This window comes from Amphibalanus amphitrite, unplaced genomic scaffold (assembly GCF_019059575.1).
Source record: "Amphibalanus amphitrite isolate SeventyFive unplaced genomic scaffold, NRLGWU_Aamphi_draft 000894F_arrow, whole genome shotgun sequence".
NCBI classification, from domain to species: domain Eukaryota; kingdom Metazoa; phylum Arthropoda; class Thecostraca; order Balanomorpha; family Balanidae; genus Amphibalanus; species Amphibalanus amphitrite.
Window position 1 is genome coordinate 49,131 of NW_024882388.1, and position 15,543 is coordinate 64,673.

Here is a 15,543-nt window from a genome sequence, read left to right on the forward strand (position 1 = left end):
GGAAGCTTTTGATGTCGGCAAGCCGGACACGGACGAAGTGAATGTGCCGGTGGATGTGCCTTGATGGAACATCGACTTTGTCCGTGCTCGGCGCCGTCGCTTCTTTGTGCTGGCTGCGACAAAGCTCAGTCTATCGATCACGCAGCCCGGTGACCAGCTGTCAACCGTCATAAGCATTGAAAAACGCTTTTGCTCGCCTGCTTTATTTGCATCAGCAATCAATACGTTACTTGGAAATACGTACTGCACAGTAGCATAAAGGTAAATGCTGAGGCGGAACGGAATGGGGAAAGACGTCAATATTTTTCGCCTTAGCATCTTCAGAGTTTCATGCAAAATGTGACGACAAACAGGACATTCGAAATGAATGCAATGAATCACGAATTACATACTTTTATGTGGGGATGCTTGGAAACAAGGCACATGCTGAAATGTTACAGTTCGTTATCTCGGTGGCAAGCTTTGGCAATCAGTCAGCAATCAGTTTCATTTCGGCCTTGGGACTTTCAAGGTCCTGCTTTGACCGGCTTCGACTTCACTAGCCTGCAGTGCTTGTGCGACGTTTACGAGTTCTGAATATTAAATTTCTAATACAGCGATAAACTCAATCTTACCTGTCTAGCTACATACCACAGTGAAGTATCGCTCTGCCCACTTCACTTTGACCTAGTGCTCGGGCGGCTGCCCACGTGCGGAGCGGCAGTCCGACGTGGGCTCTCCCAGCCACCGGCTGCCACCTGGCAGGATCGATGTGTCGCCGGGCGGCCGGCACGAGCGCCCGTACGGCGCCACAGCCTCGTCACCGGCCGACGGTCGATCACAATCGCGATATCTGGCTGCGCGCTGGGAGCGGCGCGGCCCAGCGCGTCTGCGCACCGCCGTCGGTCAGCTGATCGGCCGCCGCTGGGACCTCAGATGTCGGCTGGACTTGGCCCTGTGAAGGCGTCGGCCGTACCACACCGCCATGGACTCCCAGAGCGGTGCGACCGCTGCACCGGAGGCAGCCAACGGCAAACCGGCGGCCAAGGAGGCGAAAAATGGCGCCGTGGTGGCTAGCGATCGGGCCCTCTCCGAGGAGCCCGAAGACGATGAGTGGAACATGCCCGTGCCGCCCGACGGTGGCTGGGGATGGATGGTCGTCTTCGCGTCTTTCATGATTCACGTTATAGGTAAGTGAACCATTTCCTTATATCTGCCTCGGGGCCTCGTCGAACTTGTCTTATTTTATGCTAGTAAGAGTTGTTTTGTGCTATAACAAGAGAAAACACCGAAGATGTTTACGAGTTCAAAATCCTTTGTTATATTCCAGCGTCCTTTTCATAAGCTATGATCCATGCAGCATGACACAGTCAATTTCTGAATATCGTGACCAGTTTCATTTGATGCGTAAGTAGGAAGTATTGATCCCACACCGTCCTTCTTCAGCCATTATTCAAATGACCTGCCGAGTCCTTTGTTCAAGGCACCCGTCCTGGCCCAATTAGCCGCCGCGACTAGCTGAAGTAGGTCACCCTGTGATAACAGATTTAACTGATTACCTATTCTTGCAGAGCTTGTCAGAAAGTCACAAATTAATGACTTTTCACTGTGAACTTAGTAATCATGCACCGGTGCGACTGTCCGTCTCAGTCCGGCCAGACCCGATTTCTGGTACCGTTTTTAGCCTGCTGCCGAGTGGGATGTGATCGACGGAGGCATGGGACAAAGGCAGACACGTCCCCCTCCCCTCCAATGAGTGTTCCTCCCTTTGTCCCCATGAGCCAGCGTTCGCCATACAACGAGCTGCGCGCTCGAAGAACGGCGTTGAAAATTGGAAATGCTGTGGAATGACAATTTTTCCCGCGACTTGCTGGGAGGCTGGGCGTTTACTTCACCGGTTCCATTCATGTCCATGACGCCTGTTCGCGATTGCACACAACGCAGTAGCGACTGCAGAGATGAAAATGGACATACCTGACCTTTGATTAATCCTAGCACTCATAGGGTGTTTGGATGGACCCCTACGTTTTTCATGAATAATTCGCGTATAAAACGGCCGATTGCAACGAAGCTTTAAGTACCCTCAAGTTAATCAATCTTACACATACCCCAAAAATGTCATGGCCGGGACCCTGACCCAGTTGAGCTCTCATCTGTGACCTGTTTCTCCGAAACCATGTCCGGCCGGCATTGCGATTCGGTATATGTCGGCGTAGCAGTATCCGTGCGTTTACCGACTTTTTGTGATTTATAGAAACGTGCCAACTGCCAAGCCAAGATATGAAAAAAATGTTTGTCCCATGCATCACGGTCGGTAAGAATGAGCGAAAGCTTTATGTGGCCGTCAGCGCACTGATTTTCCTGATCTTCGAGTGATTGGGTCGAAAATTTAAAGGAGCCCTTTTGGCCATTTTTTGTTTCCACCAAAGGGCGAAGTTGGCTCAGCCTCCACCAGTCTCCTGTTTCACCGGGTGAATATATTCCTGGCGTATACCTTCCGACTTGCAAAAAGCACTCTGGTTTATTACGGAGCGAGCGAAGCGAGCGTAGTCTTTCCTTAGATTAACGGAAATTTCTGAGTATGAGCGGCCGGCCGGCCGGCCGGCCGTGCGGACGCTTTTGCGAGGCTTATATCTCAGCAACCACTTGACCGATTTACACGCGGTAATTTTTGTAGGGTAGCTTCATTCCTTCTACCAAGTATTGGACTATTCCCGATGCGTGTGGGTGACCCCTTATGCACGTGCCACGTGCAAAACGAAGAGGTGTCCGTTTTGTAATTGTTGCAATATCTCGGTAACTACTTGGCCGATTGTGCTGAAAGTTGGCATGTAGGTAGGCACCCACTAGGCACTGCATATCCATGTGCCAGAGTTGGGGTGCTGCTGCACGTGCGCACGTGCAGGGGTCGTTTCCAGATCTCGAGAACGGCTGGACCGATGGCGCCCAAATTTGGTACACGGTTAGGGACCAGTTAGTAGGGTGCCGTGCACAAGTCAGTTGCCAGTTGGGACCCATTCTGCACGTGCGCACGTGCAGGGTGCCGCTTCCAGATCTCGAGAACGGCTGGGCCGATTGGGCTCAAATTTGGCACATCGCTAGAGACCGGTTAGTAGGGTGCCGTGCACAAGTCAGTTGGAGGTACCCCCTCGAATTTTCGCACGTGCAAGGCCCACCCTCTCGCTCGCTCCGTTAATCGCCCCAAAAGGCGCTATACTGGTAAACTATCCCAGGCTAAGGAACTGAAACACATACATAAGATATTCGTCAGCAGTTCACTTATTTTCGTATGCTCTAGCTAAAAACACACTTGTCATCCATACAGTCTGTCCGTGACTAATTTCTTCCTTTTTGTGGGTGCTGGCAGCGCCTCTGCTGGACCGATTGTAGTTGTTTGTTGTCACAGACTCGTCTGGGACGTCAGCATATGGAGCATGCACTGCGGCAGGACTGGGTCTCACAAAAACCTCCGCTCACTGGCCGCCCTCTGTGGGTCAGCTGGGTCACTGGCTCGGTGCCAGGACTGGCGGGGGGGAAGGAGGAAGGGGGGACACCTCTGGCTGCAAGACGGTCCAACCGGCGCCCGACGCAGTCCAGCCGAGTCCGCAGTGCTCGGAATTCTGTCATTTGACGACAGACGGCTGAGTTCAGGCTTGCCAGCGCGGCCACGCGCCGGCCGCCTGACTCGGTTCGCTCGCTGCCGCATAGCGGCAGTCGGCACCCAGGACCCTCCCCCTCCACCCCCACCCCGGCACGGTGGCTATGACTCACATTTCTACCAGACAACGTCAGCGTGGGAGCCAGGCGCCTTTGTTCCAAATGATTGGGCATATTATGTATGTTTGAATGATAATTGTGTTGTCACCTAGGTGCCATGAGCTCCATCGAAATCTGAAATATCGAATCACTTTGCTGACACTGATCTGACTTTTATCCGATAATGGGAGCGCATTGAAGGGTTAAAGGCCTCCCACCGCCGCCCACCCGTCCGTGCTGCACTCTGGCTCCCAGGTTGCCGCCGGCTGTGGTTCCGTGGCGCCGGGTTCGCGGTCTCTGTGTGCTCCATTTTTGGCACAGTGCCATCGGCGGCCACTCACACCGCTGACCCAGAATGTTCAGACGACGATATTTGTAAACAGTGAGGCTGTTTATGACAGGACTCCCAGTGGAACCGTTTCCGTGAGATTCACTTTCCAGCAGCTCTTTTTTGCCGAGCTAGACCCGGATGTTTTTGCATTTATCTCGACATAAGCCCTACATAGTATGGATGGGTGCCATGCGGTGTTTTGACGTTTACTTTGCCCTCATTTGTGGGTCAATGGGTCATGTCATGTTCCACATGTCATGTGGGTCGCACGTATAGCATCGGTGTGTCGAGTGGCATTTGTAGGCGGGTACATACTGACAGCAATGAAAATATCCCTAAAAAGGGACTGTTGAAATTAACTATAACTTGTAGCTGGCGCAAAAAAAACCAAACTTAAGCTTGTCTAAATAAAATGGCTATGATGTTTTCCGCTCAAATTGTTTCAACGAGCTCAATAAGTAGGTACACTGACCGGTGACAGGTAAAATAACATTAAAGGTAGTGTGCCAGCTTTCTTGGACCGTATGGAGTTAATGGCCCAGATAAGGAGAACCGAATTTTTAGAACTTATCCATACCTTCAAAACTCATGGAAACGTCTTAAATTCTTCAAATTTTGAGTACCCCAGTGCGAAATTCGCCCCGACGGGTTGTCGGTCGTACCCCAACCACATTTCACACCACTATGAACAATAAATGCACACACTGAAATCGCTATTACCGATATGCTCATCCAATCAAGTTTCGATAAACCCGTTCATCATCATCTCCTGCGGTTTCGAACACGCCTGTTAGGTGGCTTCTGATGCTCGTCGAGGTCGGAATTTCCAAATACGCGTGGTGCGTCGGGCCGCGCGCTCTGACTTCGGCCAATAAAAATGCGTCAGCTGATCATTGTCATTTCTGCCACTTGCGTGTGGTGAAATGGGGTCATAACTTATAAGACGGCTTTTTCATATCAATTATTTTACATAAAATCATATTTCAAACCATAAATAATGTTCGACAGCCAAATAAAAGAAACAGTACCAATACGGGCTTACAGTTTAAGGCTCGACATTGTGTTGTCTACGATTAGACAGCTGATAACTCATTCCCGTACGTCGTATGGTCGTAACACTATAATGACCTTTGCTTATTGTCACAAGTGCGCCGCATTCGCGATTGTTGCCCGACGCCTGTTTGCAGGTGAGCCCACTACAGTTGTTATACATATCTAAAAACCGATAAACTTTTAGGCGAAAAAGGCACTATTCCAGGCCCATTTTTTGATTTTTTTTTGCGATATTAGGTAAAAACAGAAGCTTCTTATCCTAGGAAAAATAAAATGGGAAATCTTTCAAAGGTGGCACACTACCTTTAAAAACAAGAAAAATAATTATGCATGGCTGGGTCCCGCGGGATTCATGGACGCGCTGCCTACTGGCCGGGCGCTTTCTTGCTGGCTGTCTTGTGACCGTAAGAGTTTTCTGTAATACCTACATTAAAAAAATGTTAATGCACAATTGTGTTTTATTCAACGCATGTGTTTTCCAACATGAGCATAGTAGTTAGAAGCAAATGTTCGGTTTTCCCGACCGAACATTTACTTTTGTGCTTTAATGGGTATAAGTTGTGCAACAGACGTGGTAATAGCCGTTTCAATCTCGACACGTTTCTCCTTTTTACGTCAAAACTTGATGAAACAATTGATATGGGTACGAATAAAAGACTCCAAATATTAAATAATACGATACGAATACAAATAAAATACGAATGAAAGACCAAGTAGACTCCAAACCAAGTAGAGCCAACCAAGTAACCAAGTAGACGAATTAAAGACTCCAAATATTAAATAATACGATATACAAATACGAATAAAGTACGAATAAAAGACCAAGTAGCTCGACTTCATCCGTTGTTATTTTACGTGACAAATAACAGCATGTCGAAACAGCATTTGCGCCGTTACAACAAGCGATTGTTTTTCCTAGATTATGCGGATTACGATGGTGTCATTGGGGGGACTCATTCGGGGTTGTTTTTCCGAGTGTGAAGGGAATCCGATGTCACGCAACATGCGTGTTTATCGTGTACCAAACATTTGACCCTAGCTGAATACCTTATCGAATCTGTTGTTGATATATTAGGTCATATTTTAATCTGTTTTCCTGTGCCTCTCTGGGTCATCTGGGCCGCTGCAGGGTCAGGAGGACCGTCCAACACCTGACTTAAGTCCAACCCCGCCTTTTCGTCTCTCTGACACATGTGGCCCGTCTGCCCCTGTCTTTCCAGCTGACGGCGTTATGTACACGTTCGGCATTTTCTACATGGATATCACAACAAACTTTGGCTCGACCAAGGCGGAAACGTCGTGGATCGCGTCGATTATGCAGGGCGTCACATTTGGAGCTGGTGAGTGTTGCAGGCAGCTGGCGACAGCTGGAGTCAATGCCGCTATTTGGACTTAATCTAAATTGGATTACCATGGAGACGACTTAGTCATTCTCTGACGGGCAGTCGTAAAAACATGGACGTCCTTTATTAGCGACAGACGTCAATGAGGACATTTACGCCCCATTACCAGCAGGCAGATGTAATGACATCATCGTCCTGGTACCGACAGACGGATTTAATGACGTTACCGTCCTGTCACCGGCAGACCTAACGTATGCTGACATTCATGTTCTGATGTGTTGGTTGGTCTGGGTGCACATGCTGAGTCCAACATTAGCGCCCAGCAGACGTACTGACATTTACGGCCCTATTACCGACGCACTCTACTAACATTTGCATCCTGTTATTGGCAGTCCTATGCTGACCTATACCTCATATCAGTGGCAGACGCGTACCCTCTCACCCCATTACCGACAGACAAATACTGACACTGACGCCCCTTATACGGACGTGTACTGACAATGGCACTCCGTTACCGACAAACGTGTACTGACATTATGGGCACTCCGTGACCGATAGACTTTAATGACACTATACTGACACCGTTATCGACAGACGTATACTAACATACTGTCACCCCGTTCCCGGTAGACGTATACTGACATACTGTCATCCCGTTACCGACAGACGTATACTGACATTGCCTCCCTCCTTATATTACTGACAGACGCCTATAGGTATACTGACATTAGCTCTCTGTGCTCCCTAGGCCCTCTGGTCAGCGGTCTGGTGAATCGGTACGGATGTCGAGCCGTCTGTATCGCCGGAGCGTTTGTCGGCGGAGCCGGCTTTGTGCTCACCACGTTTGCACAGAGCGTCCAGGTCATGTACGTCACCATCGGATTGGTGCTCGGTAAGTGCGCATTGGGCTGGGTTCGGTGAGTGTGGCAGCCAGTCGGGGTTGTGTTGAGTAAAGGCGCCAATCAATCGGAGTTGTCACTACGTTGCTCGTCTTTTTAGTCGCTGCTGCCACCGAATACTGGCATGTCCGTGCCAACCGACCCCCGGTATAATTGGAAACGTCAATTAGCTAATTCAGACCATGTCGCTCTCGAAAGAGGTTTGCGTCAAAAAGAGCTTGGGGCTCAGTGGCTCGATCTTTTACTAATGGGTGTGAAGATTAGCTTGCTCTTGCCTGAGTTATTTGGCTTTTTGTTACATAAATACGCAGAGAAATAAATTTGAATTGACAATGACGAGATAGTTTCGGTTGCTGAATCCACAGATTCTTTCTCCTTATTCATTTTTAGCATCTTGTTTCGTAACAAGCTCTATGATGATTCTGTTACCACACTTTGAAATCGCATCTCAGGCTTCGCTGAACCGTTTACAGTTAGTATCTTTATTCGATTTAGCCGCAGCCGTGTGGGAGCGGCCGTAACTGATGATCCGTCGACTATCCTCAGGCGGCGGACTGGGTCTAATCTACCTACCGGCCATTGTTAGCGTCACCTGCTACTTCGAGAAGAAACGATCGTTCGCCACCGGCATCGCCGTCTGCGGCTCAGGACTCGGTGAGTTAGAGGCTCACTCAGCGACTCAGGGCTCGGTGAGTTAGAGGCTCACACGGCGACTCATTGAGTGAGAGGCTCGCCCAGTGACTCAGTGAGTTAGAGACTCAAAGCGGCTCAGGGCTCAGTGAATTAGAGGCTCACACAACGATTCAGGACTCGGTGAGTTAAAGGCTTATCCAGTGACTCAGGGATTCAGGGAGTTAGAGGCTCACAGCGGCTCGGGACTCGGTGAGTTAAAGGCTCGCCCATTGACTCAGGACTCGTTGAGTTAGGGGTTCATCTAGCGGCTCAGGGCTCGGTGAGTTAGAGGTTCACACAGCGGGTCAGGGCTCGGTGAGTTAGAGATTTATCCAGGCTCGAGTTACGAGTAGAGGCTCACCCAGCGGCTCAGAACTCGGTGAGTTACAGGTTCACAGTGGCTCGGTGAGTGGGAGGCTCACCCAGTAACTCCGTACCTACTCCACGAATGTTCCGCGCTTGTTTGTTCCGGGCTCCTGTCATTCACTAATGGTCATTGCTAACGCGGACACCCTGTAGGTATCTGGTCCATCTCATCTCCGCCATTGTACTCAACCTGGTGTTGACTTAACCCGGTGTATTGTTGTTACACTATTGCAGCGCCGAGAGAATATACTTCGACCGGGTAGATGACATATGAGTATTCACACAGCATTACCCCGCGCAGTAACGCTTGACAGAGACGTGATACAGACGCGGAAATAAACTCATTTGTTTTTATTTCGACGAGTTAAATTGACTGGTGCGCAGCAGGATAGTCTTCGGTTATGTCATGACCTACATCTGTCTCATGGGGTCAACTTTGAGTGTTGAAAGATAAAACTACAATGGTGGACTGGTAGTAATTATGATATAAATATATTTAGCAATGTTGGAAAATTGTTCAACACAAAACTTGTATTATGATAATGTTAAAATCGTGCAAAATTAGCCTTCCTGGTTGACGCATGATGACCTGATTTTCGAGTTGGACCGAAAAGACCGGAGCACTTGTCTAATGTTTTTGGACAACTTCGTGTGTCGCCTCTCTCTATTTTGGCCGCGAGAGCTGCGTAAGAGGCTTGGTGAGGGCGTCGGAGAGGGCTCCGCGTCCGCTCTCCACTTGGTGTTCCGAGTGGTCCAGTGACGCGGCGCGGGTTAAATTGGAGCTGGTCTCACAAAGAGGCACCCGGGGACGACGAATGATATTTCATTTCCTACTTCCTGTGAAGGCCAGAAACACGAAATTCGGAGAATGTATTATTCTTCATAATAGCTGTTTTCCTGAAATGCTGGGAATCCAATGAGGCTATTTTCAAATTAAAATGACTTCAAATGCAGAATTTCTTTTGACACTTACATGGATCCCAAATTAACCATGTCCGGTTTAAGAATGGGCTTCCGGTTCTGGACACATTGTCTACGAAAAAACTCCCAACGGCTGACTCGGCACACCAATGACAACGACTTCCTATAAGCTGAGAGCAGATATATCATTCGCGGTTAATGGTAATCCTATGTGCTATCGGCTAGTCTATAGATAGGTACTGCACACGGTCGTACCCTCCCCTGGCGCGCCCACACTGTCCGCTGCAGCCATGTGCACCACGCGGCACTCCACGGACTCTGTCCACCGGAGCGCCGGGTATCGGACCCACTATCTCGAGGAGGCGCGGCGCCGTGTGTCGCCGAGCACCGCCGGCCTCATCAGTTGAGACATTAATCTCGCGAGTATCTCAAATACCGATAGCATCGGCACGCACATGAATTAGCCACGCATAAGTGTGGTTTGAACCTTGGTCGCGGATCGGGACTTTTGTGAATAATTGGTGTATTCACGATTCGCACGCATTTTTATTTTAACATAATTCTTATGGCTTTAATTAGGTATAAGCGAATTAGCGTAATTATAGTATGGCAGCTTAGTCAGTATGGTGACAGCAACTAACTTTAATAAGTCGGAGTCGTTTTCTTTGTGCGCAAATTGTGGAATATGATCATATATTTACCTCCCGTTTTGTCTTTGTGTTTGCAGGCACGTTTATTTTCGCGCCGCTGACGGAGCACCTCGTGACGTCATATGGCTGGAAGAACGCCATGCTCATTTTGGCGGCCGTGCTGTGCGGCTGCTCCTTCTTCGGCGTCCTGTTCCGGCCTCTGGAGCCGGTCAGAGCGCCCAAACGGCAACAAAAGTACGTAAAACACCGGTGACCCGACCCATATCCAGTGCCGATAGACAAAGGCTTGTCGCTTATGTGGCATAGTTCCGAGGCTAATTTGTATCTATCACAAGTGTACGTTGTTTATAATTGTTGCAAGTGTTCATTGTTGACAGGTGTTTATTGTTACGGGTGTGTCCATCGAACCACGCTGACGTGTGGCGATCCGCTATGTAATGTGTCCCCCCCCCCGCCTCTCTGAGCCGCTGTTGACCTGACCTCTGCCCCGTCTCAGGGCCACTAACGGCGTACTCAACAAGCCGGTGCTGCGGGTGGCGGCAGAGGACGGGGCGCTGAGCGGCACTGCGGCGCGCCGACCCGTGCCTAGAAACCTGACCGACAGCGACCTGCCCGATCAGCCGAGCGCCGCCGCCGCTACCTCCATCGTAGTCACCGCGCCCGGGAGACAGGAGGTCTGCCGGATGACCTCGTCACAGCCGCGTGAGATAGCTTCAGGGAGGGGTTAGGGGAGAGGGGATATAATGAGCTCCGCCCGCCGAGTGAGGAATTGGGGAGGGCCATACATGAGGTCTCCCCGAGTGAAAGATGGGGAGGGGCACCTTCGTTCCCTTTCCCAAATGAAGGCTTGACAGTTGCGTTATATGATTCGTTGAGTATGCTCGTTTCTGAGTATTGGTACGTCTGAACATATAGTATGAGCATCAGCGTGTCTTTCTGCTTGACTCGTCGCCCGCCGTCCTCTTACTATGCGCGTGTGTACCCTTCGCCGCAGTGCTGGCGCGTCCCACGCCCGGCGTTCAGCAGTTTGGCTCGCACGACGTGATGCACCTGTACCAGCCGACGGGCAGCGCGGCCAGCAGTCGGCGGCCCTCGCAGCATCTGGAGGTGATGCGCCGCAAGGACATCTTCTACAGCGGCAGCCTGCTCAACATACCTCAGTACAAGTCAGTATACTATCCCGTACCCCGGCGGGCTAAACATACAGCGGTACGAGTCAGTAATAACCTGTACCTACCTCATGTAGACCAGTCGACCGTGCGCAGTAAAGGGACCTAAGCCGAGATGAAGTTGACTTTCATGCCACAAGAGTTGTATTCTTGGCTGGGTGTGAACCCGGGATGGTTTAGGGCCTACCGTGAGCGGCCTAACGGTCTCATTTCAGACCAAGGGCGCTTTTACGTTCTCCCGTAACTTTTACATGCTGTGCTGAGAAACTGGATATAAATCCTAGCGCCACCTGCTTTTCGTTCACCTACCTCTCGTTGCGTTCAAAGTGATTATGCACCTCGCCTTTATAAGTACAATGGGTCAGACGTGACTCTTGTTTTGTGTTGGTCACGACTCACGTTTCTCAAGATAGTGACGGTGAAAACCCGCGTCACCATTTGGTAATCGTGACCCCTCGGCTCATCCACCAGCCTCTGGGTTAGTGTCTACCGTCTCTGTCATCTGCCTGTTGGACCAAAGGCGCCGTATCCAGCTGTGGCTCTGACACTGCCGAGCCCCGGCGTGCGTCAGCGTCCGCGTACACTCTGGCTCGGCCTCTTAATGACATACGAATTTGGCCGAGCTCCAGTCGGTGCTCTGAGCACGCCAGCTCGGGGCGTCGGACGGACGTGACCTTGGAGGTTTGGGTCACACCACCACGCGCCGATGGAAGCTACTGCGACCTCCTAGTTTCCGGAAAATAACACGCAAAAATAGTCGGTGCTAAATCAGTCTCGGTGAACTGATATCATATATAATGTCATATCTAATCTAGCGAATAGAACACCGAGATAAACATGTTATCAGGCGTGATCAGGCTAGTTGATGCTGCTATTACGTTTCCTTTTTTGCCACAATTTTATATCCTCAGAACTTTGAGTTAGCGGCTAGCGCCGCTCAGAGAGTTGTTAAGTCGCACCAGGTCTACAATGTTAAGGTTTGCTCTACAAAGTATTTGATGCCTGATTTTACGCTTTTTTCTGGTCATGCGACTAATCTTCGTGGCTAATAGTGGCGAGATTAATATGGCGAGATATGGCGAGCACAGTCGGTTGAAAACCATCTACCTGGTGTTGGATATGGAACTGGGGAACGGCTGAAGGGCTTGTATGCCAACGGCGATGGCTGGCAGCTCAGCCTATGACAGCCACTACGCCCTGGCCGAGACTGGCTGTCATTTTGAGCTCAAGTCCACGGGAGAATGGAATCCGCGCGTCCTCTGTCACTGCCTCAGTCGTGGAGGGTGCCAGCCCTGAAAAGTAAACAAAGCAGGAATGCGTTCGAGTTCAATGGCTTCAAATGATAATGTTTTCTGATGCCAACATTTTAGTCATGTGTGACGTGTCAATGGTCTGGAGGCTCTGAATGGAGGATGCTGCTGATCACGAACATTAATCGTGGTTGACGATCTTCTTTGTGTTATAGATAGGTAGTTAAACGTTTAAAGCGTTAATTTTTCATGTGTGAGGGTGATGTTCGAATTATCCGTACTGAACCTTACTCCCGTTCTCCGCCGCGGCAGGTCGAACCAGGACGAGTATGAGGTGGAGGTGGCCGCTCCGGTGGTGGACGGCACGGCGCGCACGGTCGTCTGCGGCTGCATCCAGTGTCCGCAGGACGTGGCCGACACGCTCCACGACATGATGGGCCTGGCACTGCTCAAAGACCCCGTGTTCCTCACGTTCGCCATCTCCAACTTCCTGACCAGCATCGGCTTCAACGTGCCCTACATCTACATCGCGGTGAGAGCGCGTCGCCGTCCCCGCTCTGCGCCCGGCGAGACTGCATGAGGTTGTGTCTAATATACCCTCGAATTTCCCCGATCGCCGTGCATACCACCCCTATTCATTTGTGAGCCAAGCTTTTAAACGTTGCCTTGTCACCAGTGTGGTTCATCTTCACGTTTCTTCGCTCACAGGACAAGGCCGTGCAGGCCGGCCTGGACCGAGACAGCGCCAGTTTCCTCCTCTCCATCATCGGCATCAGTAACACCGTGTCGCGAATCGTGCTGGGCTACATATCGGACCGGCCCTGCGTCAACCGGCTCTGGGTCTACAACTGCGCGCTCACAGTCTCTGGAATCGGTGAGCCGGGCCGGGCTGCGGACATTGAGGGCGGGCTGCGGGTCGGTGAGCCGGGCCGGGATGGCACACGCGGCGGGCCGTGGACATTGTTTTCACATTGGGATGGCTTCTAAGCTGCTCACTGACTCGTAAAAGCCGTAACTGACTTATTCGAGACGCTGGAGGGTTAATTACTCTTTTCCCGGACCCACACTGATGCGCGTTGTGTTTTACGGGACGCATTGGTGAGCTCCTTCCTCACTGACTTGATCTGTACTGACCGTTACTGACAAACTAGAGTCTCTTACTCACCGCCCTGTATTACACCCCATCTGTACTACCCGTAATGGATGGCCCGTTACTTAGTAACCCGTGCGATAACCATGTGTTCGAACCGGCCCTAACCCAGGCCCTGACTGTACCGCCATCCCCGAGGCACTAACTGGTTACCGCCTTCCCCCAGGCACGGCGCTCAGTGCCTTCTGTACCGACTTCCCCAGGTACTGACTGTACCTCTGTCCCCAGGTACTGACTGCACCTCTGTCCCCAGTTACTGACTGCACCTCTGTTCCCAGGTACTGACTGTACCTCTGTCCCCAGGTACGGCGCTCAGTGCCTTCTGCACCGACTTCCCCAGGTACTGACTGTACCTCTGTCCCCAGGTACTGACTGTACCTCTGTCCCCAGGTACTGACTGTACCTCTGTCCCCAGGTACGGCGCTCAGTGCCTTCTGTACCGACTTCCCCACACTGGCCCTGTACGCCGCCGTGTTCGGGTTCACGATCGGCGCCTACGTGGGTCTCACCTCTGTCATCCTGGTCGACCTGCTCGGCCTCGACAAGCTCACCAACGCGTTCGGGCTGCTGCTGCTGTTCCAGGGCGTGGCCACGCTCATCGGACCGCCCATCGCCGGTGAGACAGCTCCACCCCTCCCGCAGGAATCGCTAACCATGTGTGAGGCCGCTGCCGATGACTTGCAATAGTTACCTACATCGCTCAGTTGCTCCATCGTAGCGCAAACGTGGAGATAATTAAAGCTCTTGTCCACGGTTTACCGACCGCATCGATACCACTCACGGGACGAATCGATCATAATGGATTGATGAGTTATTGACAGCCGTGACGTCAACATAAAGTCACCAGTGGGGCAAATACGTCAGCGGTACGGCGACGCCCTAGCAGTGCCGAATCCTGCTCCGTTGTATAACTGCTGGGGCATAGGTGGGGTGGAGGGGGTGACTGTGGTGCCAGTACCGGACCACTGAGTTTGGGAGAAGGGGGGAGGAGAGGTCTGTGATGCCGTTGACGATTGTCCGGAGGGTGGTGGCAATGCTGGACTGCTGCAGCGTCAATGTCGACCCGCGGAGGGTAGATGGGCGCTGAATATCGCCGATGTCGGGCCGCCGATGGGTCCTGCTCTCGTCACTCTCTGACGGCGCCCCTCCGTCCGCAGGCGCCCTGTACGACGCCACAAACTCGTACGACCCGGGCTTCTACGTGGCCGGCACCATGGTGGCGGTAAGCGGCGCCATGCTGTTCTTCATCCCGTGTGTGCGCCGGTGCGCCGGCAACTCGGAGGTGCGCCGACAGCGCTCCGGCGGCTCCCGGCTGGCCGAGCCGGCGGCCTGAGCGACCAGGGAGGAGGGGCGGGGCGCGGCCGCCCCGCCATCTGTTCAGGGCCAGTGCCTGCTCCGGGCCTGCTCCGGCGGCCGGAGACCGAGTATTTTCATACCGAGTATGTGCCTGAGTGAGTAGGAGGCGGCGACGGCGCGGTATTCGTGCTGCCGCTCCGCTCTGCTGCTGCCCGACGGGAGGAGGGGCCTGGGAGCACTCTGCCGGCGCGGGATACCACTGCTGTCCCACGGGGCCGAGGGAGCTCTACCCGCACAGGTAGGAGGCGGGCTGAGAGAGGAAAGCGGGCGTGTTGCGAGCTGTGCCAAACGCCGCACCTCGAGTCGCATCAGCTCGAGGGCACTTTCAGAGTGGTGAGCTGGAGAGGCCAACCGACTGCTCCGGCTGCTCGGACCCCATCGCAGCGCTCTTAGCGAACTTACTTGATTAATGAATTTAGAGTCGATATTATTACTTGATGATGCCACTGTATGATACCTTTGTCGATATGGAAATACATTATGTCCATGTGAACATAGCTCCCGACCGTTTTAAAAGCTGAAACGGACAAAGTGTCATATCACGTGGAAGCTAATGTGAGAGAACAATTAAAGACGTGCACATTATTTGTAGAGAAGTGATATGTAATGTAGCAGACATACAGCTGGATGTTACGCCCCGCCGTGGGC

At 51.7% G+C, this 15,543-nt stretch overlaps 1 protein-coding gene across 2 annotated transcripts; it reads left to right on the forward strand.

The window, feature by feature from the left end:
• Window positions 1-452: 452 nt before the first annotated feature.
• LOC122367761 (monocarboxylate transporter 3-like) lies at window positions 453-15,392 on the forward strand. Of its 2 annotated transcripts, XM_043341137.1 has the most exons (11): window positions 453-1,169; window positions 6,340-6,459; window positions 7,211-7,354; window positions 7,908-8,015; window positions 10,048-10,204; window positions 10,467-10,672; window positions 10,965-11,136; window positions 12,702-12,921; window positions 13,098-13,263; window positions 13,955-14,155; window positions 14,697-15,392. In XM_043341137.1, exons 1-11 carry the CDS (start codon window positions 965-967, stop codon window positions 14,870-14,872), a joined length of 1,875 nt encoding a protein of 624 aa, XP_043197072.1. In that variant the 5' UTR covers window positions 453-964; the 3' UTR covers window positions 14,873-15,392. The 2 variants fall into 2 exon arrangements, with proteins under 2 accessions (XP_043197072.1, XP_043197073.1); XM_043341138.1 differs by lacking the exons at window positions 13,955-14,155; window positions 14,697-15,392 and adding an exon at window positions 13,843-13,901 and having other exon boundaries at window positions 490-1,169.
• Window positions 15,393-15,543: the final 151 nt, after the last annotated feature.